This window comes from Mustela nigripes, chromosome 12 (genome assembly GCF_022355385.1).
Source record: "Mustela nigripes isolate SB6536 chromosome 12, MUSNIG.SB6536, whole genome shotgun sequence".
NCBI lineage: Eukaryota > Metazoa > Chordata > Mammalia > Carnivora > Mustelidae > Mustela > Mustela nigripes.
Window position 1 is genome coordinate 97,204,842 of NC_081568.1, and position 21,846 is coordinate 97,226,687.

At 42.0% G+C, this 21,846-nt stretch overlaps 1 protein-coding gene across 2 annotated transcripts in view; it reads left to right on the plus strand.

The window, feature by feature from the left end:
- MCCC2 (methylcrotonyl-CoA carboxylase subunit 2) overlaps positions 1 to 21,846 on the plus strand; it is a 69,159-nt gene that overhangs the window by 26,503 nt on the left and 20,810 nt on the right. For both annotated transcript variants that reach the window (XM_059418030.1, XM_059418032.1), the window contains exons 6-8: positions 1,172 to 1,284; positions 12,624 to 12,737; positions 18,734 to 18,798. In XM_059418030.1, coding sequence (XP_059274013.1) covers positions 1,172 to 1,284; positions 12,624 to 12,737; positions 18,734 to 18,798 — 292 coding nt within the window. The remainder of the gene's footprint in view (positions 1 to 1,171; positions 1,285 to 12,623; positions 12,738 to 18,733; positions 18,799 to 21,846) is intronic.

Below are 21,846 nucleotides of genomic sequence, written 5' to 3' on the forward strand. Positions count from 1 at the left end.
AAGCCTCTGCCTTTGGCTCAGGTCATGATCTCAGGGTCCTGGGATCAAGCCCCACATTGGGCTCTCTGCTCAGCGGGGAGTCTGCTTCTCCCCCTTTCTCTCTGCCCGCTGCTCTGCTGGCTTGTGATCTCTCTCTCTATCTCTGTCAAATAAATAAATAAAGTCTTTAAAAAAAAAATTGGCACTGCCTGGATATTGGTTTAGTTTGGTGAAATGCCACCATACATATATTACTGGTGCGGTATTTAAACAGGTACTGATGTAGAGATTTTTTTTTTCCTCAAAAGTGAATTTACCTGTTTGACTCACAATGTGAACTTTTTTCACACATGTAGAAAATAGCCAGTGGGGCCCTACTGCTGCTTATAGGTGCTGTGCCAAACACCATAGGGGATGGAGTGAAGAGTATAATGTTGTTCCTGTCTTGGGCAAGCTTGAATGAATTGGAGACAGGATGTTATGTATTAAAGAACAATGAAGGACTTAATGGATGTAGGCAAGAGCAGTAGGCATGGGACTAGCTGAATTTTCATAACACTGTTCAGTGCACTCACACTGTGCTGAACTGAGTACTTTACATACCTTCTATCATGTCATCCCAGGAACAGCTTCCTGGGAGAACTACTGTTGTCCCCTGCATTTCACAGATGAGAAAGGTGAGGCTTAGAAGGCTAGGAAGTGCAGCAGTCATCACAGAGCGCTGAAGTCAGCAAGCTCTGTTACGAATTCAGCTGATGTTTGTAGCCCCCACTCCCCTCTGCAGCAAAAACAGTCCCCGAGGCAGTCATCTGTGATGAATTGCCACATGAATTCTGTAGATGGTTTTGTATTGATTTAAAAGGGGGAAAGACTTTTTTTTTTTTTTTTTAGCTGAGCTGATTAAGAATTTATGGTGTTTCTGGGGCTTTAGCTTGTCTTCAAAAGAGAGAATGTCCTAAACATTTCAAGTGGAATTTTGCACGGGAAGGAGATCCTAATGGATCTGAGGAAAACAGTGAATTTTTTGGCTGTGTTTGGGGACTCGAAAAAGATGCTGTAGAATAGTTTAGAACGGTAGGGCAAGTTTTTTGTGAATGCGATTAAGAACTGTTTCACTGGTACAAGTCTCTCTGTGTGCAGGCTATTTTGTTCATTCAAGTGTACTTACTTCTGTTAATTCCCTTGTCTTCAGTTGATTCAGGAGGAGCAAACTTAGCTCGACAAGCAGAAATATTTCCAGACCGAGATCACTTTGGCCGTATTTTTTATAACCAGGCGATTATGTCTTCTCAAAATATTGCACAGGTAATTTCTCATTAATGAAATATACTGCTTTTTGTTCCAAATGCCATTGCTAACTAGGTGCTCTGAGATGACTTTAAACGGAACTTAATATAGAATTTAGGTTTTTCCCCCCACAGAAAGTGCCTTAAAACTATCTGTAGTTAGATTATTCTCTTCATTATGGGCATAGTTTTATATTGTCATAAAGGCTGTTCTCCAAAGAAAGAGTTTTTTAAAAGAAAGGGCACTGAGTAATTGCTTTTTTAGGACTATGTTCTAAGGCACTTTGGTGTCTATATGAGGAGACGGGTGCAAGGGAGATTGTTATAGCATCGACATAGCAGAAGTTAACAACCTAAGTGGCCATTATTGAGAGATGAATAATACAGTTTTAGCTATTAAAATGAACTAGAATTGCATGCATCAACATAAAGAAGTCTCAGAAAAGAAGTTGGGGCACCTGGGTGGCTCAGTGGGTTAAAGTCTCTGCCTTTGGCTCAGGTCATGGTCCCAGAGTCCTGGGATTGAGGCCCGCATCGGGCTCCCTGCTCAGCAGGGAGCCTGCTTCCCTTCCTCTCTCTTTCTGCCTGCCTCTCTGCCTACTTGTGCTCTCTCTCTCTGTCAAATAAATAAATAAAATCTTTAAAAAAAAAAAGGAAAAGAAAAGAAGTTGAGTAAAAGTAATAGTAGAATAAACCCATAGTCCCTTGCTTTGTTTGTAAATATTAAATACATCAGTCTATTACTTATGTCTTAAACAGGTACATGGGAATAATATACTCAGCTTTAGAACAGTGGTTACCTCCGAGGTGGGAGGCGGGAGGAAGAGGTCAGGCAGGAGGCTTCACTGTACCTGAAATGTTTTATTTCTTAAAAAAAAAACTCTGAAGTGCATTTGGCCAAATGTCAGGATTTCTTAAGACTGGGTGTTAAGATATTTATTTTTTATTATTTTGTAATCTTTTTTTTTTGGCACGTTTGAAATATTTCATAATACTGATGCTTCTCCTTCGTTTATATTTTGTTACTGGATTTCTTAAGTTTGTAGTGTTTTTGGTAATATTCTAATGAAATAGCCTTCACTTGCAATTATTATATCGATACAGTTATTACTTATTGTATATCTTATGGTTATATAGTGACTTTGCCCATTTATGCTTTATTTCTCTAAATAGAAACTTCAGCTTTGCTCACTCTTGCATGGAGGTCCTTCCATGGCCTGGTATGAAGTTCTTACTGTGATCTTTTGTTTTATGGGGGAAACCAGTCCATTTAATGTGGTATTAATTTGTGGCATAATTTGTATAGTTGTACTAACCTTGTATTAGGTTCCAAGGGCTGTTGTAACAAATTACCACACACAGGGTGGGGGGTAGGCTGAACATAACAGAAATTTCTTCTCTCAAGTTCCGGAGGCTAGAAGTCTGAAATCGAGGTGGGAACCATGACAGGCTCTCTCAGAAGGCTTTAAGGCAGACTCTGTTCCTTGCCCTTGCTGGCTTCTCCTGGCTCTAGGTGCTCCTTTGGCTCATGGCTCTGTGACTCTGATTTCTACATTGTTGTCCTTCTGTCCTGTGTGTCTGTGTCTTCTCTTCTCTCTCTCACAAGGATACTTGTCGTTGGATTTTGGGCCTGCCCAGATAATCCAGAATGATCCCTTTTTATTTTATTTTTTTTAATTTCCCCTTCTTTCTCCCCCTCCCCCCATTTTATGTATGGCCTTTTTAAAAAAAAATTTATTTTTAAATTTTTAAATAAACATGTAATGTATTTTTATCCCCAGGGGTACAGGTATGTGACTTGCCAGGTTTACACATTTCACAGCATCCAGAATGATATTATCTGACGATCTTTACCTTTAGTACATCTGCAGAGACTCCTTTTCCAAATAAAGTCATAATCAAAGGTTCTAGGGATTCAGGTATGGGCTTATTTTTGGGGGCGGGCATTATTCAGCCCTTTATAGACCTGTCATCTTGCATGCTTATTCTTTGCCCTTCCTGTTCACATAGTTTTTAATAGTCAACATGTAACAAATATTGATGGAGGACCTTCTGTAAACCAAACACTATGTTGGTAAATAAAACCAGGTAGAGGCTCTGGCCCCATGGAACCTAAAGCTTAAAGTGCTTTGAAAAACAGGTCTTTTAAAAACTAAAAGTGTCCATATTTTTGAATAAGCAGTATGTGCCTATGATTAAAAAAAAATCTAAAATGTGGGAAGGGCATTAGAATGCCTTTCCTTTTCCTATTTTATTTTTGTCTTTTAAAAGTTCAACATCAATATTTCCTACCGAAGCCACTTCTCTTAGCATATCTTTTTTCTCTTTCACTCCAGTAGGAAGTTTAGGGGGAAGGGTGTACCTCCCTCTATTCTTGTGATCCTCTGGGAATTGGAGAAAAATTTCTAGCTGCTACCAGGTTCTGTAGTGCTTACTCTGATCTTTTCCCCAGTAAGTGAACTCCAAATGCCATGTCTGCACTGAAGCTGTTGCTTCATACTTCCCTGGAGAAATCAGACTGTGTGTGAGCACTTTGTACTGAGCATACTGCGACTTCGCCTTCTTTTAGCCCAAAGACAACTGTCCCTCTTCACTTCCAAAGCTAAACTTAACATTTATAATCCTCACGCCAACCCCTCCTTTGAAACTCTTCATCTATCCCTTTTTTTCTCTCATGTTAATATATTTTTTTTAAGATTATTTATTGATTTGACAGACAGAGATCACAAGTAGGCAGAGAGGCAGGCAGAGAGAGAGGAGGAAGCAGGCTCCCTGCTGAGCAGAGAGCCCGATGCGGGACTCGATTCCAGGACCCTGAGATCATGACCTGAGCCGAAGGCAGCGGCTTAACCCACTGAGCCACCCAGGCGCCCTCATGTTAATATTTTTTAACCACTTTCTTTTTTCTCACAGCCAATAACCATGTTGACTTCTGTTTTTCTTTTTAAATTTTTTATCTTTTTAAAGATTTTATTTATTTATTTTGACAGACAGCGAGAAGGAGAGCACAGGCCTGGGGAACGGCATAGGGAGAGGGAGAAGCAGGACCCTTGCTGAGCAGGGAGCCTGATGCGGGGCTCAATCCAGGACCCCGGGATCATGACCTAAGCTGAAAGCAGACGCTTAACTGACCGAGCATCCCAGGCATCTGACTTCTGTTTTTTTTTTTTTTTTTTTAAAGATTTTATTTATTTATTTGACAGAGAGAGATCACAAGTAGGCAGAGAGGCAGGCAGAGAGAGAGAGAGGAGGAAGCAGGCTCCCTGCTGAGCAGAGAGCCCGATGCGGGACTCGATCCCAGGACCCTGAGATCATGACCTGAGCTGAAGGCAGCAGCTTAACCCACTGAGCCACCCAGGTGCCCCCTGACTTCTGTTTTTAAAGGAAAAAGAAAAAGCACTATAAACAATGGCAAAAGAAAAGGACCTTTTCTAGCTTCTCCTGTTCCCTGAAGCTTCTCTCCTTCCCCGAATCAGCAAACTCTTTAAGAACTGGCCCAGGGCCTCTGTTCCTGATCGCTCAGTCTCCATAAAACCCACTGTCCTTGGAGTTCGTGCTAGCCTCCTACAGACCAGATTCCCACTCGGTACGACCCCTTGGTCTTGTCATTTGTTCCCTTCCCTGAAATCCTCCTTAGGCTTCCTGCCTCTGGCTTTTCCATATTCCCTCACTCTCTCCATGTAATCTTCCTGACCCCATCCAGGAACTTGTCCTTAATGATTGCATAAACCCTCATAACATACTTTCATCTCCATGATCTTTCCTGACCTCCCATTGCACCCCTACTTACCCTTGGGCATTTCCGCCATCTACGTGGATTTCCAGTTAGTACTTACAGGCTCAAACTAGACTTTGAGCATGATCGCTTTTTTACTGACCTGTTTTTTACTATTCCTGTTTGCTCTTGTCTTTTCCCTAGGATTCAGACTGTGATGTCATCCTGTCTCTTCTCTGCTTTTCCCCCTACCTAATCATTTCAGGTTTAAAATGTAGATTTTACATATATTTTATGTGTGTGTGTGTGTGTGTGTATGATTTATATATATATCTTCCTCATTTTTATATCCCCAGGATAACCTGGGTGATACATGTCTGAGTTGATCCTGTGGTGACACATCAGCATGACTCTGGCCTCCTGCATTCTTGCTGATGTGGCTGTGGCCATAGCTCACGTGGCCCCAGCTCACGTGGCCCCAGAGTCTCTGGGTCTTCCTCAGTCTGCATGTGGACAGCCCAGACGAAAGAGGGAGGCCTGTTACATGTGCATTTTGATAGTGAGCACTAGCTTCCTTGCTTACTCAGTTCCTGCTTTCCTCCCCAACTTTGGTTTTTAATGTTATTAACCTTGCCCACTGTAAATCCACTTACCCACTTATTTCTAAGTTGTATGTTGGACAATCATATCTCTGTTATCTCCCGTATCTTTGTAGCGGTAAAGATGTGGACAGCTTCCTACAGACCTAGAAGGTTGAAAATGTTTGTTACTGCTCTCAGGTTACAGGAACCTGCCTCGGTACTCTCTTGTTTCCTCTTTCCTTTCTCTCTGGTATGCTTTAGGACCCGTTTTTTGTTTTTGACATTCAAAGACTTTTTATACTGGTGACCTGTCATCTTGCTTAGAGTCTCATGCCCTGAGGATAACTTTCCTGGGCTTTCTGCAATCCATGCCCAATGTCTTGATGATCTTGGGAACATGCTTCTTTTATTTTCCCGGTAGTGGCTCCCTGTTGCTGGGTTTTAAAGTGGGAGACTCCTAATTCTCTTCAGAGGTGGGACCTTTGTCTTCTTTAGGGCTCACATACCATTAATTTTTAAAATTGGGGTGGCCTCATCTGGGTGGCTCTTTGCTCTGCTCTGTCACCTCTTACCCTGCTTGAGTGTGACCCTTCGGTGCATCAGGAATAGAGTGTTTCCGCTGTGACTAGCAGTGCATTTCTTCTGAAATAGGCATATTCATCCAGCCTTGTGCCGGGTTAGCGCCTCGGGACTTTCCCTTGAGTTTTCTTTGCACCTCTGCCTGTTTGTTCTTCTTTTCGGAGAGGCACTTAAAATTCTTTGAGGGGTCCTTGCTTTCTTCTCTCCTTCCCTTCTTCCCTCACCTCCTCCCTCTTGGTTTAGCTCATGATTTTTGAAACTTATTTTCTTTGCTTCAGATCATGGTAATTGTTAGGAAGGGCTTAGTTAGGACAGGCACTGTATAACACTATTTTTTTTTTTTTTAAAGACTTATTTATTTATTTTAGAGAGAGTGTGCCGGGGCGGGAGGGAGAGGGAGTGAGAGAAACTCAAGCCCTCTGCTGAGCACAGAGCTCAAAAGGGGGGCTCAGTCTCACCACCCTGAGATTATACATAGGCTGACATCAAGAGTTGGACACTCAAGTGACTGTGCCACCCAGGCATCCCTATTTTGGGGGGGTACAAAGATAGTGGTTTTATTAAAGCACGGGAACAGGACCCATGGGCAGGAAGAGCTGCTCGTTATTTTTAAATACATTTCAACCTGTCCATGAAGTCAGATAAGGCCTCGGGGAGACGGAAGCACTCTGATGGCCTTGAGGCTGATGAAAAGATTGAGAAAGAAACAGGACATTCTGGGCAAGGTGGACTTTTTGTTTTCTGCCTATTCAGCACAGATAAGCATGAGTGCTCCAGAATCAGTAGTGTGATCAGTCAGTATAATTGAGGACGTTCTTAAGTTTTGGACAGCTATTGAATTGATGTGAGTATTTTGTGGCTTTTATTTTTTTAACGGAAGCTCTGTAGGTAGAGGAAGGAACCAATTTTGTTCCTTGTGTGATAGACAGTATTTTCTTTCCAGGTTTTCTTTTTTTTTTCTTTTTTTTTAAAGATTTTATTTATTTATTTGAGAGAGAGAGAGAAAGAGAGCATGAGTGGGGAGAGGGGAAGAGGGAAAGGGAGAAGCAGGTACCCTGTTGAGTGCCTATCCTGAAGTGGGGTTCAGTCCCAGGATCTTGAGATCGTGACCTGAGCCAAAGGCAGATGCTTAACTGACTGAGCCACCCAGGTGCTCCTAAAAACATACTATATAAAACTTTTTGTGTTTTTTTTTTTTATAAGATTTTATTTTTGTGACTGAGAGAGCACAAGCAGGGGGCAGTGGCATGCAAAGAGTGAATCAGGCTCCCTGCTGAGCTCCATCCCAGGACTCTGGGATCATGACCCAAGCTGAAGGCAGACACTTAACTGACTGAGCCACTCAGGTGCCCATACTATACAAATGTTTTTAAAGATTTTATTTATTTACTTGAGAGAGCAAACAAGTGAGAGAGAGAGAATAAGCAGGGAACAGGGGAAGAGAGGCAGAGGGAGTGGGAGAGGGAGAAGCAGACACCCTGCTGGGCTGGGAGCCCCATGTGGGGTTTGATCCCAGGACCCCAGGATCGTGACCTGAGCTTAACTGACTGAGCCACCCAGGTGCCCCAAAACATTAGCTATATTTTCAATGGCTTTTCCATCAAGCAACTGAAACTTCCCCCCCTCCAAGTTATATTACATTTATCACAGTGTGCCTTTGAACTGGATGGTCTTGTGCAATTTTACAGTGGAAGCATGGAGGTCTAGAGTTCACACAGCTTTTCAGAATTAGGTGTAAAACCTCTTGACTCTCTCTCAGAAGCCCTTTCTGTAGGGCAGGCTGCTGACCTACAATATGTAATTTGGTTTTGGTGCAATGAGAACCAGTCTTTATTTGTTCAGGCAGGACCTGGAGGGTAATAAATTTCATCTAAAGTTTCACAGTCTCTTACCTCTTTTTTGAAGCATCTCATTTCCTTGTCAGAATTTCTCCTTCTGTGGCAGTCATGGCAAGCCGTGTAAGGGTCAGTTACATTTTCTTGGCTTTCTTGGGGCTTTCTTGCTTTTGATTCAAGTCTTGGATCACCGTGGATGTCCTCACCCTGATAAAATTTGGAAGTTTTGGGGTTTGTCAGCCAAGAAAGACTTCTGGAGACATTTTTGGTCTAAAAAGGTGGTTTTATTACAGCATGTGGAAGGACCTGTGGGCAGAAAGAGCTGCACTGGGATTATAAGGAGTACCTTATTACATACTTTTTGATGAGTGGGGTTTAGGGATGGTGTAATTCTCTAAGGAATTAGGAAGCAAGGCTTTCCCAACCTTGAGGGCTAGCTGCTATCAAGATAATGTTCCTTTTAGTCTTTAATAAATATAAGCATTAAGGTACTAAGATAGCTATGAGTTCCTTGAAGAAGGTCATGCTCTGCCTATCTCAGGTTATCTCTCAGTGGGCGACAAGCTGTGAGGAGATTGAATCTAAGCTCCATTTCTCTTGCCTTTGTTTCTCTCATCAGCCCTGTAAGAGGAATCTCCGGTTTGTCTGTGTCACAGGAAGCCCTCCTCCCGGGTGCCTGGGTGGACTCAAGTCTCTCAGTGGAGTTCTTGGGAGTTCTCCTTTGTTCTGATGTGGATGACAGTCACTGTCCCATCTCTCCTGATTTGGTACCTGTGTTGTGCCACAATGCAAGCCAAATCTCTACCCTGAGTGTGTGCAGAACAGTTGCATCTTACTTACGTCCTTTTAATGTCCTCTTGGTAGAGAAAGCAGAATTTTCTCTCTGGGATTCCATATCATTTGTCCAGCATGGCCCCAATGTAAGATCTTTGTTGTTCCATAGACGAATGCTTGCGGACATGGAAAGCTGTTGGAGGTCTTCTGCTGAGGGGTTCCTGTGCTTTGTGAGAATGAGTAGACAGTGACAGGGCTCTTCTTGGGGCCTGTCACCCTGTTTCATGAGTGAGTGCCTGGCTTAGAATTACATGATGAGAAGAGATTCTGTGACAGTGGTGATTCCACTACACTCTGTTCTCCGGTTTTGTTTTTCTATCCTGTTTCTATTTTATTTCATTTATTAAATTTCATTTTCCTATTCTATTTCTATTCTCTTCTATTATCAGAATTTGCTTTAGAGATAGTGTTTAGTGTCTGTGAGACACTTGTGACTAGAATTGCCTATTTCTTCTTGATGAAAAACTTGAGAATTTTGAATCTTCGATACTTAATAATCCCAGCTGTTTCTTAAATTTTATAACAGCTTTATTAAGAGAGAATTCCCATACCATTCAGTGTACCCATTTAATATGTACTCTTCAGTGGCTTTTAGGATATTCCCAGAGTTCAGTCAATTTTGGAACATTTTCATCACTCCCAAAGGGAATGCCATTTCCAATGACAGTTTCTCCCCATTTCTCTCCAATACCTCCAGCCCCCGGCAACCACTCCTCTACTTTCTATCTCTGTGGATTTGCCTAGGATACATTTCATTTGAAAGGGATCATATAATAAAGGGTTTCTTTCTTGTAGCATGATGGTTTCAATGTTCACCCACGTCTTTTGGTTTTTCATTATCGTCTGGGATGGTCCAGAATTCTCTTCTTGGCCTATCTCCCATCTCTCGAATAGAGGAATGGTTTATAGACAGACAGGTTACAGACCAGCAACCACAGAGTACTCCTAACCAAAGAGTGTCCCAGGGTTTCAGAGATGCCTCCATTGCAGTTACTGAAGGTAGATGGCTTTTGATCTCTGTATTAGTTGTCTAGCGCTATATAACAAATTCCCTCCACACTTGGTAGTTTAAAGCACCATGTATTACCCTGCAGTGTCTGTGGTTCAGGGCTCAAAGCTCAGCGGGGCTGGATACCCCAGTGCTGAGCGCAGGTGGCTGCAGACCCCTCCAGGATGGACTGGGAAGGCTCTGCCCTGGCTGGCTCACGTGGCAGCAGCGGTATGATTCATTTCTCTGCAGGACCCGCTCGCTTCCTCTTGAGCTGTTGGCGGGAAGCATCTCGAGCTTCCTTCCCAAGTGAGCAGCTGTAGAGAGCAAGTCTCCCCATGTTAGCTGGCTGCATCAGAGCGAACAAGCAAGTGGGTAGAAGAAGGGGGCTGGTGTGGGTGGGGGAGACGTGGTCTCTCAGAACTGGATCACAAGAGTGACACTTGGTATAATCTCTGTGTTAGAAACATGTTACCAGATCCTCCACACTCGAGGGGGGATAGGATTATATAGGACGTGAATCCCAAGAGTATGGAGTCACTGGGGTCCACTCGCAGTTTGTGTGAGAGAAGTGGATTGTCGATTTCCTTGGTTTTGGGAAAAAACACATCTGAAAGTGCTCTTAGGTATATGGTAAAATTCCCTGGTGTAGATTCACTAATAATTTGTTCACTATTCACTTGTGAAACTTCTCTGCTAAATCGGTAGATGTTTTCTCCCCTCTGAGATGGCATGATGGCATTCAGGTTCATTACCATCATTTTTGTCTTTCTGCTTTTTGACACCTGAATTCTTCTTTCTTTGTCCCCAACCCACCCCACCTCCCATCCTTGGTCTCTGAATATTTGCTGATCATTGCTGTTTTTTTCTTTTTCTTTTCTTTTCTTTCTTTCTTTTTTTTTTTTTAAAGATTTTATTCATCCACTTGACAGAGATCACAGGTAGGCAGAGAGGCAGGCAGAGAGAGAAGGGGAAGCAGGCTCCCCGCTGAGCAGAGAGCCCAATGTGGGGCTCGATCCCAGGACCCTGGGATCATGACCTGAGCTGAAGGCAGAGGCTTTAACCCACTGAGCCACCCAGGTGCCGCTGCTGTTTTTTTTCTCTTGCTTTCAATTTGCTCTCACAGAACCCTGCTATGCCTGTTTCATTGTTTGGGTCTTACTTTTGAAATTTATACCTTTTTAGATTATTACTTCACTGTGACTCTTCTCTACTTCCTTGTCTTTATTTTCCTTTTTTTCCTGGAGGGGGACTACTGAAATAGTTTGAGCTATATCTGCTGTTCTTGTACTGAGAACAGGCTGGTGAATTGAAATCATCATTATGTCCTTTATTCCTCAAGCCTTAAAGAAAAAGCTCATAAAATAATTCAAACATGCAGAAAGTACAGAGAATAATGCACTAATAATGGAACACTCATGCACCTTCCACTTGGATTTATGATTTTATTTATTTATTTAATAGACAGAGATCTCAAGTAGGCAGAGAATCGGGCAGAGAGAGAGGGGGAAGCAGGCTCCCTGCTGAGCAGAGAGCCTGATGTGGGGGCTCAATCCCAGGCCCCTGAGACCATGACCTGAGCTGAAGGCAGAGGGTTTAACCCACTGAGCCACCCAGGCGCCCCTGGATTTATAAAGTGGTAGCATTTCATTTGTTTTTCTCCCTCAGATTTAAAGAACTTATTTATTATATTTTCATTTATCAATTCAAAATGTGGTGTTGATGGATGTGTTCGTTATTTGCGTATCTTCACTATTGTGTACACGGTTACAGTGAGTGTTTCCTGTGCTCATTTTCTTGTGTGAGAATTTTTCTAGCCATTTGAAAATAAACTTCCGAGTGATTGATAAGCAAAAACGATACGTGATAAACACTTTTGTAATATATCTTGACAGTGAAATGTTACAGCCATTTTTAATAACATGTGAAATAGGGAAAAATACTTTTTGTGGTAGCCCATTTCGTTGGGAAAATGTTACCTCTTGCTGCCTTGCATCTTTGGATTAATACTAGTGTAGCATTTTTATTTCAAAATGGGTATTTGTATGACTCTAAGAAAACTGATGGAATATTGGAATCGGTAGCAAAAAGTGCTTTTGTGTGGTAATTTAAGAAAATGGCCATTATGTATTTTTCTTATTTTTCTCTGATATTACTTATTTCTACCTAGGCGGAATTAGCCAAACCCATATTCATTATTCTTTGTGTCTTACTAATTTCTGGGAAAGAGTCTTCTTAAAAAGCTTTGTTATGGAGCATTTCAAACACACCTAAATGTTGAGAAAACAATACTGTGGGCTCTCAACATACACATCACCCTGGGTCCACAGAGCTGACTTGCTCTTGGAACACAATTTTCAGCTGTGATGCTAATGTTAGTTTTATATTTAGAACATACCATATTCAGGGTAACAAAATATTCACACTCATTTGGAGAATTATTTCAGCATTCCCATGAGGTAAGTGGTGGTTGTTGAGAAGACTTATTAGTTTCAACACAGTGTTGCTGACCTGTGGGTGGATTGTGGAGTTTCTTCTTCCCATGAGTCGATCAGGCTGATGTTCTAAATGGCCAGTCTTCCCTCCAAAAGGGGGACTGTCCATAAATTTTGTAATTAAATTTTGTGACCTAATCCCTTCAAAAGGCTTTGATAGAAGTAGTTAAGGAACTATTCCAAACACTTAGAGGACCATTTTTAAAAGGACTTATAGGAACCAGCTAGTAAGAGCCTCTGGTACTGTGACAATTATGGGTCTGTAGATCCAGAGACTAAAGCCAAATGTTTGAACCTCACCTGTTGGGTTTCTTATATGCTTGGATTCCAGATAGCGGTGGTCATGGGCTCTTGTACGGCAGGTGGTGCTTATGTGCCTGCGATGGCTGATGAAAACATCATTGTACGCAAGCAGGGTACCATTTTCTTGGCAGGACCCCCACTGGTAAGAACATAGTCTTGACTGATTGAACTAAGATATACATAATACATGATTTACCATTCTAACCATTTTTTAAAAATCGTTCTAACCATTTTTTTTTTCAAAGCTTTATTAATTTGTTTTAGAGGAAGAGAGAGCATAAGCTGAGGGAGAGAATCCTCAAGCAGACTCCCTGCTGGGGAGTGGAGCTCAGTCTTACCACCCCTGAGATCGTGAGCTGAGCCAAAAGTAAGAGTCATGCTTGAGCCACTCAGACATCCCCATTCTAACCATTTTTAAGAGCACAGTTCTGTGGTATTAAATGTATTCACATTGTGGTACAACCATCACCACCACCCATCTCCAGAACTTTCTCATCTGCTCCAGATGAAAATCTATACCCATTAAACATTAACTCCCTATTGTCTCCAATCCCTACTGCTCCTGGCTACCACGATTCTACTTTTTCTATGAAGTTGACTACTATAGCTACATTGTGAAGTGTACAAGTGAAGTCGTATGGTGTCTGTCCTTTTGTGATTGGTGTATTTCACTTAGGATGATGTCCTCAAGATTCAACGTGTTTTTGCATATGTCAGAACTTCCTTTTTAAGGCTGAATAATACTCTGTTGCATGTATCTGCCACATTTTGTTTATTAACTCATCCATTAATGGACTTTTGAGTTGCTTCCAATTTGGGGCTGTTACGGATATTGCTGCTGTGATATATATATATACACACACACACACACACACACACACACACACATATATCTGTTTGAGTCTCTGCTTTCACTTGTTTTGGGTATCTGCTCAGATGTAGAATTGCTGGATCATGTGATAATTATGTGTTTAAGAGTTTGAGAAACCACTTCTTTTTATTGCTGAATAATATTTCACTGTATGGATAGGCAGCATGTTGTATATCCATTGATCAGTTGAGAGTCACTCAGGTTGTTTCCAGCATTTGGATATGAGGAGTAATGCTGCTGTGCACCTTCCTGTCCAAGTTTTAAATGGATGTGTTTCCCTTTATAAGGTTTATAGACCTGTGAGTACAGTTGCTAGGTTACCTGGAAACTCTAGGTTTCACATCTTGAGGAACTGCCAAACTGCCCACAGCATATTTATTATACGTTCCTGACAGCTGTGTGTGAGGGTTCTGATTTTTCCATTTCCTTGCAGACAGCTGTTGTGTGTCTACGCGAAGACCGCCATCCTAGTGAATGGTACCTCATTCAGATTGTGATTTGCATTTCCCTAATGGCTCATGTTGTTGAGCGCCTTTCATATGCTGGTTGGTCATTCGTATATCATCTTTGGAGAGCTACCTATTTACATCCTTTTGCACACTTTTTAAATTGGGCTTTTTGTCTTTATTTAGAGTTGTGAGACTTCTTTATGGGTTCTGGATACAAATATTTTCTTTCTATGGATTGTCTTTAGCTTCTTGATGGCATCTTCCTTTGAAGCATGAAAATGTTTAATTTTGGCAAAGTTCAGTTTTTGCATTTTTTTTCCTTTGCTGTGCTTTTGGTGTCATATCTGTGAAGGCTTTGCCTATTGCGAGATCATGAAGATTTAATACTAGGGTTTCTTTTAAGTTATATAGTTTGAGCTCTTATTTACAAGTTCATAATCCATTTTGAGTTAGCTTGGGTAGGACTTAAGGAAGGAATCCAACATCACTTGTATGTGATATGTAGTTGGCCTAGCATCATTTGTTGAATGGATGATGAAATAAACTTCTGCTTATTTTTTCTTCTACATCAGTTGCATTCTTTTTTGACTCAGGGTCACTGGAAGTTGATGAACAAGGTGCTTGCACATAATATGTCAACTTCTGTTTTAAACAGGGCATATTATGCGTTTATAAGCTTGTATATGCATAAAGAAACTCTAAAAAGGTACAGTAAACATAGTTTTAATGCAGAGGAGATGAAATAGGGCAAGGGAGAGACCTTTGACTTGTGTGTATGTGTGTCTGTGCTGAACATAAACATTTTGAGACCTTTGACTTTCTGAGTCTTGTGAAAACATTACCTTTTCAAAAAGATTAAGTTAGAAAAAAAAAAGGAACAAGGTAGAGTAGCTGTGAGAGGTGCTCTACATTCCTAATCCTAGCAGTCATTACGAATCACTGGTAGGATCAGCTTTGTAATTTCAGACCCCAGTGCAAAATGAAGATATGAGACCCCTTGTTCAAAAAGGAGGAACAAGTACTGTTAAAGGGACTAAAATATAAAACATGTTTTATATAAAATATAAAAGATTGGTATGTTTAACTGCCTTGGTGTTTTTTATTTGCTGTTTAAGGACACATTTCTTCAAGCATAGAATACTCCTCTCTCAGGCATCTGGTGCTTCCAGTGGGCCCATCATTCAACTCCTGGTAGACATATGACTCCCCAGGGGTATGCAGCCTGCATTCCAGGATGTGCTTGGTGTTCAGATGGGCGAGGGACGAAAAGCTATCCCTCAGCTCCCACCTCCACCACCACTGCGCACCTGCTAGAGAATACAGCTCAGCATCGCCAGCCCAGAGTGGTGAAGGTGCTGCTGTGCTCCACCCTGAGACACCAGTGGGTGCATGTCTGATACCTGGTCTTCCCTTTGCCCATGGCAGGCCGCACTGGGGACAGGTGTAATAGTCGCTAGGCAGGGATGGGGAGGAGCAGATGGGGCAGAGCCCAGGGCCTATGTACGTTGGCAGGGAAGCAGGGAGCCAAGAACCCTTTCCAGAAAGATGGTGGGAGATAGACCAACCAAGAGCTAAGACCAGACCAGACAGAGCGGCCAATGCACATACCCCATTGTCCCATCAGACTTCATTTACAGAACACATATTCAAAGATAAAAGTAGAATTTCAGTGGGGTAACTACTGAGCATTAAACTCCAAACACAGGGCCCTTCCGAGAGTGGGACCCAGTGCACCCTACTGGGGAGCTCCTTGTGTTGCTGGACTAAGGAGTGGATTACTTATCCTGGGCCTTTCCCATCTCCTCCATGCTCGGCTCCATTCCAGTGATGTTCAGTAATGCAGTCTTCACTTTGCTATGCATGTGTCACAATCTGGGCCCAGACCTTCAAAGGGATGAGGAGAGGGTAGGTGAAAACCGAGGTATAATGACTATATCTAACAACAAAATATCCCATTATTAAGTGAAATCTAAGAATGTTATATAGGTGAGGAGAATGTCAAGAATACTATAAAACTATAATATACATACAGTGGAATATGATTCAACCATAAAAAGGAATGAAGTTCTGACACATGCTACAACATGGATGAAACTTGAGAACGTTATGTCACAAAAGGAGAAATTTGACGCAAAAGGAAAAATATTGAATAATTCTGCTTTTATGAAATATTTAGAATAAGCAAATTCCTAGAGACCACAAGTAGATTCGTGATTGCCAGGACCAAGAGGAAGGTAGAATGGGGAGTAACTGTAATGAGTATGGGCTTCCTTTGGGAGTGATGAAACTTCTGGAACTAGGTGGTTTTGATGGTTCCACAACTGTGAAAATATACTGAAACACACTGAATTATATTCTTTAAATGTGAATTTTATGATGTGTGAATTCTATCTCAAAGAGTAAGGCTAATGCTTCAGAAGTCTGTCAAAAAAATCATCTTTGATTTTGGAATAATAACATGAATTAATTAAAAAGAGTACGTTAAAAAGAGCTTATGCTTGCTTTGATGTGAAATACGTATATTTTGCAAATGATTGTGTTTATTTTTCATAAATTTTATTGAGGATCAGATAAGCCTGAAGAGCTGCCATTTTAAAATGTGATAAAAGTCTGAAGGCATTATTCAAAATGCCTGTGGTGCCAATTATTCTTTGACATATTTCTAGCTACAAGTGATACATACCATTGGTAAATGAGAGGAAAATTCATTTAGAATTTCCCTTTGTCTAGTGATATGTACAAACTTTCAGTAGTTTTGAGGTGTTTCTCCTTAAAGAATTTCGAGTAAAGATAGGACTGAAATTTGAAAATGCCTTTTTTGGGACCGTAGGCAGCATCATTAATACTGAAATAACATTAGCTGTTTCCAAGAGAAGAGTTTTTCTGAAGGGTGCAGTTGGCAATGTCCAGTCATTGGTGAGGATTTTTACCTTGGACCTCAACAAGTCGGCAGTTCTCTGAGAGAACTGAACTCTCTTCTGTAGTCTACCACTGAAGGACAATGTTTATAGGTAAAAAAAAAAAAAAAAAAAAAAAAAAAAAAAAAGCAAGCCCCAGCAATCTCATCAGTTTGAGGGTTCTAAATTTTAACTCTTGTTTTACTCAAAATTGAAAAAAGATTCCATGCATCATATGCAGTTGAGTTGCTATAGGTTTTAGAATGGTTGCAAAAATGCCTAATAGTAAGACAAGTTTCTGAAGGAGCTTTTGTTCTTCTGTCTTCTGAGCTTGATATTTCGTAGACTGAGCTGTTCTTAATTTTTATCATCCTTGCACCTGTCACAGTATCAAACATGTTGTGGGTGTTCAGTAAATACTAACCAATGACGAATCCTTATTTTATCACTTGGTATTAGTCAGATCCCTGGAAATAAACAGAGTATTTCGGTTGATTATTCCTTTTTACAACTTTAAATATCCAGGCACCTCTTATAATTAGTTATTGTCTGGGCTGAATGCTATTTTATACTGAATATTTTGGGAAGAAGAGAACCAAGAATTTAGTTCTGTGGGTGGAAAAATTGGAAGGGAAAATTTTAATTACTTTTCTCTGTGCAATAATATTTTGTTTAAGACAGAACTTCTGATGTAGTGAATAATGAGTCCTTCCTATGCTGCAGTTTAAGTAAATGTTCATTGTTCTAACACCAGCTTTTCCTATAAAAGAAAAAGAAATCAATCAACACAAAGAAGTAGGAATCAATTAGCAATTCCTAAGGGTCAGGTTGACATTTGGCACTAACTGATTTTTCTGTTTTCCTATTAGAATGTCTCAGACTGTAGTTAAGTCATTCTTCATTTATTACTTGAGGTTTCTTTCTTTTTGGTCACATTCTGCTGAGTCTTAGGTGTGGGTGATCCTAGAGAATTTTTTGGCCTTTTAAAGGTATTGCATTTGTAAGAGTTTGTGATAGTTACTGCGTTTTTTCAGGATAGTTTTTCAGTTTTTCGAAAGGCCTTAATTCATTAAATTTCCTGAGTGTTCAAAGATGAATACATCACAGTGGCCGCCATCAAGGCACTCACAGTATAGAGGGAACAAGAGAGACACATTCAGGCTACTGACATGCACAGTCTGCTGGGTGCCCTGTTGGTGTGGGAGGGGTATTTTTGGACCACAGATGAGCAAACCTTATTCTCTTATTGTTCTGGGGTGTTGCTAATGATGAAAAGGCCTGTGCAGGTCAGGGAAAGCCGCATAGAGCAGATGGAGTGTGCAGGAGAAGGAGGGATTCCCCAGGTGGGTGACAGAGAGCAGGGAGCCCAGGCAGTAGGAACAGTATATGCACAGACACAAATGCTTTACCGCGCAGAAGGTGGGAGAAGGAGAGCAGGCTTTCAGATCGGAAATACCTCCATTCAGCACAGGTTCCATCCCTTGTCAGGGACTGTGGGAGAATTCCTTAGTGGCTCTGGGTTCAGATTTTTCTCTGTAGACTAGAGACAGTTTTTTCTAGGTTTGTTGGGTGGGTGGAATAAGAAAACAATCTTGGGGTGCCTACGTGTCTCAGTTGCTTAAGTGTCCAATGCTTGATCTCAGCTCAGGTCTTAATCTCAGGGTCTTGAGTTTGAGCCCTGCATTAGGCTCCCTGCTGGGTGTGAAGTCTACTTCAAAAATGGGGGAAAAAAAAACCCAAAAGAAAAAGAAGGAGGGAGGAAGGTAGGAAGGAAGGAAGGAAGGAAGGAAGGAAGGAAAATCTTTAGCTGTGTGGAAGAGAGAGTGGTAGGCATAGTCAGGTTAGAAGACATGCATGTTAGGTAAGCGTTTTTATTTCCCTGATAGGCAAAACTCACCACCTGCTTTTCTCCTTGCTGTAGGTGAAAGCCGCCACTGGAGAGGAAGTGTCCGCTGAGGACCTTGGGGGTGCCGACCTGCATTGCAGGTGAGACAGAAGCCCTTGTTGCTTTCCAGGCTTCCAGGAATGAATGAATGACAGGCCTGTTGTTCTGTTGAAGAGAAAGTTTCATTATTTTTCTCGAAGAGTTAAATTTGCCAGATCCAACCACAGTCGATCTGTTCTTGAGCTGCTGTTTCAGGGTTCAATTCTTTGAACTACAGAGTTGAATTTCTAAGCTAAAACACCAGCTTGTTCGTTATTTCTAATTCTTTTTAAAAAAGATTTTATTTATTTATTCATTTTGACAGACAGAGATCACAAGTAGGCAGAGAGGCAGGCAGAGAGAGGAGGAAGCAGGCTCCCTGCTGAGCAGAGAGCCGGATGTGGGGCTTGATCCCAGGACCCTGGGATCATGACCTGAGCCGAAGGCAGAGGCTTAATCCACTGAGCCACTCAGGCGCCCCTCGTTATTTCTTTTAATAGGAGGTTTCTCATTTCTTTAATAGATATCTGTCCAGCATTTGTCGTGTGGCAGACACTGTTATAGGTAGTCAAGATTATGAGATAGACTTTGTCTTTGACCTCAGGGAGCTTAACATTCTAGTCAGGGAGGTGGGCGATAATTACTATGATATAATGATATAAATGTGTATGTGTGATAAAGCCTGTAAAGAAATATAGGGAGAGCATATGGAAGGTTGATCCAACCCACTGGTGTGTAGGTGTTGACTGTGCTTTTTGTTTTTTTGTTTAGAGATTTGATTTTATTGTTAGAGAACAAGAGTGGGGAGGGGCAGAGAGAGAGAATCCCAGGCAGGCTGCACGCTCAGCACAGGGCCCTTCTGAGAGTGGGACCCAGTGACACCTGCACAGAGCCTTATGCAGGGCTCAATCTCACAACCCTGAGATCATGACCTGAGCGGAAATCAGGAAGTTGGATGTTTTACCGACTGAGCCATCCAGGCGCAGTTAAATGACACTGTTAAATTAATATTTGTTAAGTGGAGCACAGAGTGCTGGATGGTGAGCTGTGGTTCAGCAACAGACCGCAGGAGAAATTGAAATGGACAGGCTTATTACTCACAGAACCTGGAGGAAGTACACGGTGTGCCTCCAGGGGCCAGGCTGGCAGCTCAAGGCAGAGCACACACAGAGGCGGAGCCTGAGCCCATTTTTTCTTAGGGTCTATGTTTGGAGCACTTGGGAGTTCAAGGGCTAAGGCTACTTTAGTCAATTCAGACCAAAAGATTGGCATTTTGTTCGGTTCTGCATTAGGTCTTACGCACATAAGGTGTCCAGGAAGGAACTGGGAGGTGGAAGGGCATGTTGGTCAAAAGGGTTGTTGGGGAAATCTGATCAAGACCTTGACGTGCCTGTGAGTCTGGGGCTGTTCTCCAGCACCTACACCTGCCTGAGCGGGCTGGAGCCCGTTTCAGGCTCCTGCTGTCCTCTCAGCCACACAGAGCAGATGCTGAGGCAGCCATACCGTGGAGGAGTTTAGCTCACTCTCACGAGCGGATGGATGCATAACAGCTGGTTCTCTGGGGAGGGGAAGAGTCCGGCTTTGTGGCATCTGCCAGTGCCTCTGGTACAAAGTATCCCACTGACGCTGATGGCAGGGTCCCAACAGGACACCACTGAGTGTGGATTCAGCAAGAGGTACACACACTTGGCTCCTGTGAGTCAGCCCTGAGCTGGCTCCTGCCGGTCACTGGTCCAGTCTTGTCAGGTTAGAGTTCAGGGGTAAGAAGACCATCTACCTCTTAGAGTTTTGTGAGGATTAAATGGGATGATATATGTAAATTGCTTGAAATAATACCTGCTTTAAATAAGGACCTAAAAATGTTAACTGCTATTTTTCTCATTATTTTTAAAGATCTTATTTATTTGACAGAGAGATCACAAGTAGGCAGAGAGGCAGGCAGAGAGAGAGGGGGCAGCAGGCTCCCTGCTGAGCAAAGAGGCCAATGTGGGGCTCGATCCCAGGACCCTGAGATCATGACCTGAGCCGAAGGCAGATATTTAACCCACTGAGCCACCCAGGCGCCCCTTCTGCCATTATTTTTATTGTTGTTTATCATAACTGGACCATTAAAGAGTGGATTTTTTTTTTAAAGATTTTTATTTATTTATTTGACAGAAAGAGATCACAAGTAGGCAGACAGGCAGGCAGAGAGAGAGAGAGGAGGAGGAAGGCTCCCTGCTGAGCAGAGAGCCCGACGCGGGACTCGATCCCAGGACCCTGAGATCATGACCCGAGCCGAAGGCAGCGGCTTAACCCACTGAGCCACCCAGGCGCCCCCTTTTTTTTTTTTTTTTTTTTTTATAAAGAGCAACGAGAGACGAAGGAAGGAGTGATTAAGGGAGTGGTGTTGAGGTTGGCTGAAAAAAGCTTAGCACAGGCCTGAGTTTCTGCCTGTGTGGAACAGAAGAGCACTTATTTATTTATGCTGAGCACAAGTGTGTGAGTTGCCACGCTGTGTTCCTCTCTGATTGCACTGACTGTGGCCTGGAGATGTGGCGGGGGCATTTCAGCCTGGAGAGAGGACACGGTAGAATGGGGTGTGAGTGGGGTACAGGCCAGAGTGGGCTGCCACTGTTTGTGGATGCTTAATGAGGAAATGAAAATAGTATTCGAGGAGTATTAATTAAAAAAATTTTTTTGACTATTAAAAAAAAGGTTATTTGTTGCCTGTAAAAGCTGTAGGCAGTCTATGCCAAGCCAGGGGTGTAGGTTCTGGAATTCATCTTCTGCTTGCCTTACTTACTACCATTGTGACTGGACAAACTACTTAACTTCATTGAGTCTCATTTCTTTACACGTGAAGTGAGGATGAGAATAGTTTCTACCTCATAGCACACAGTGTCTGGTCCCTGGGAAGTGCCCTGATACCACTAGCTATGATTATTCGTAATAACCTGTTTAAAATCACGGGACAGTGATTAGGTGGTAATGACCTAATAGTAGTAATTGCTTTTTTTTTAACAGTCTGATAAAATTTACTAGTCATACATTGCTTTGGGTTTCTTCTGTCTTTGTAAATACATATTTTAAACCTCTCTGATTAGCCATTCAAAGGAATTAATTTGACA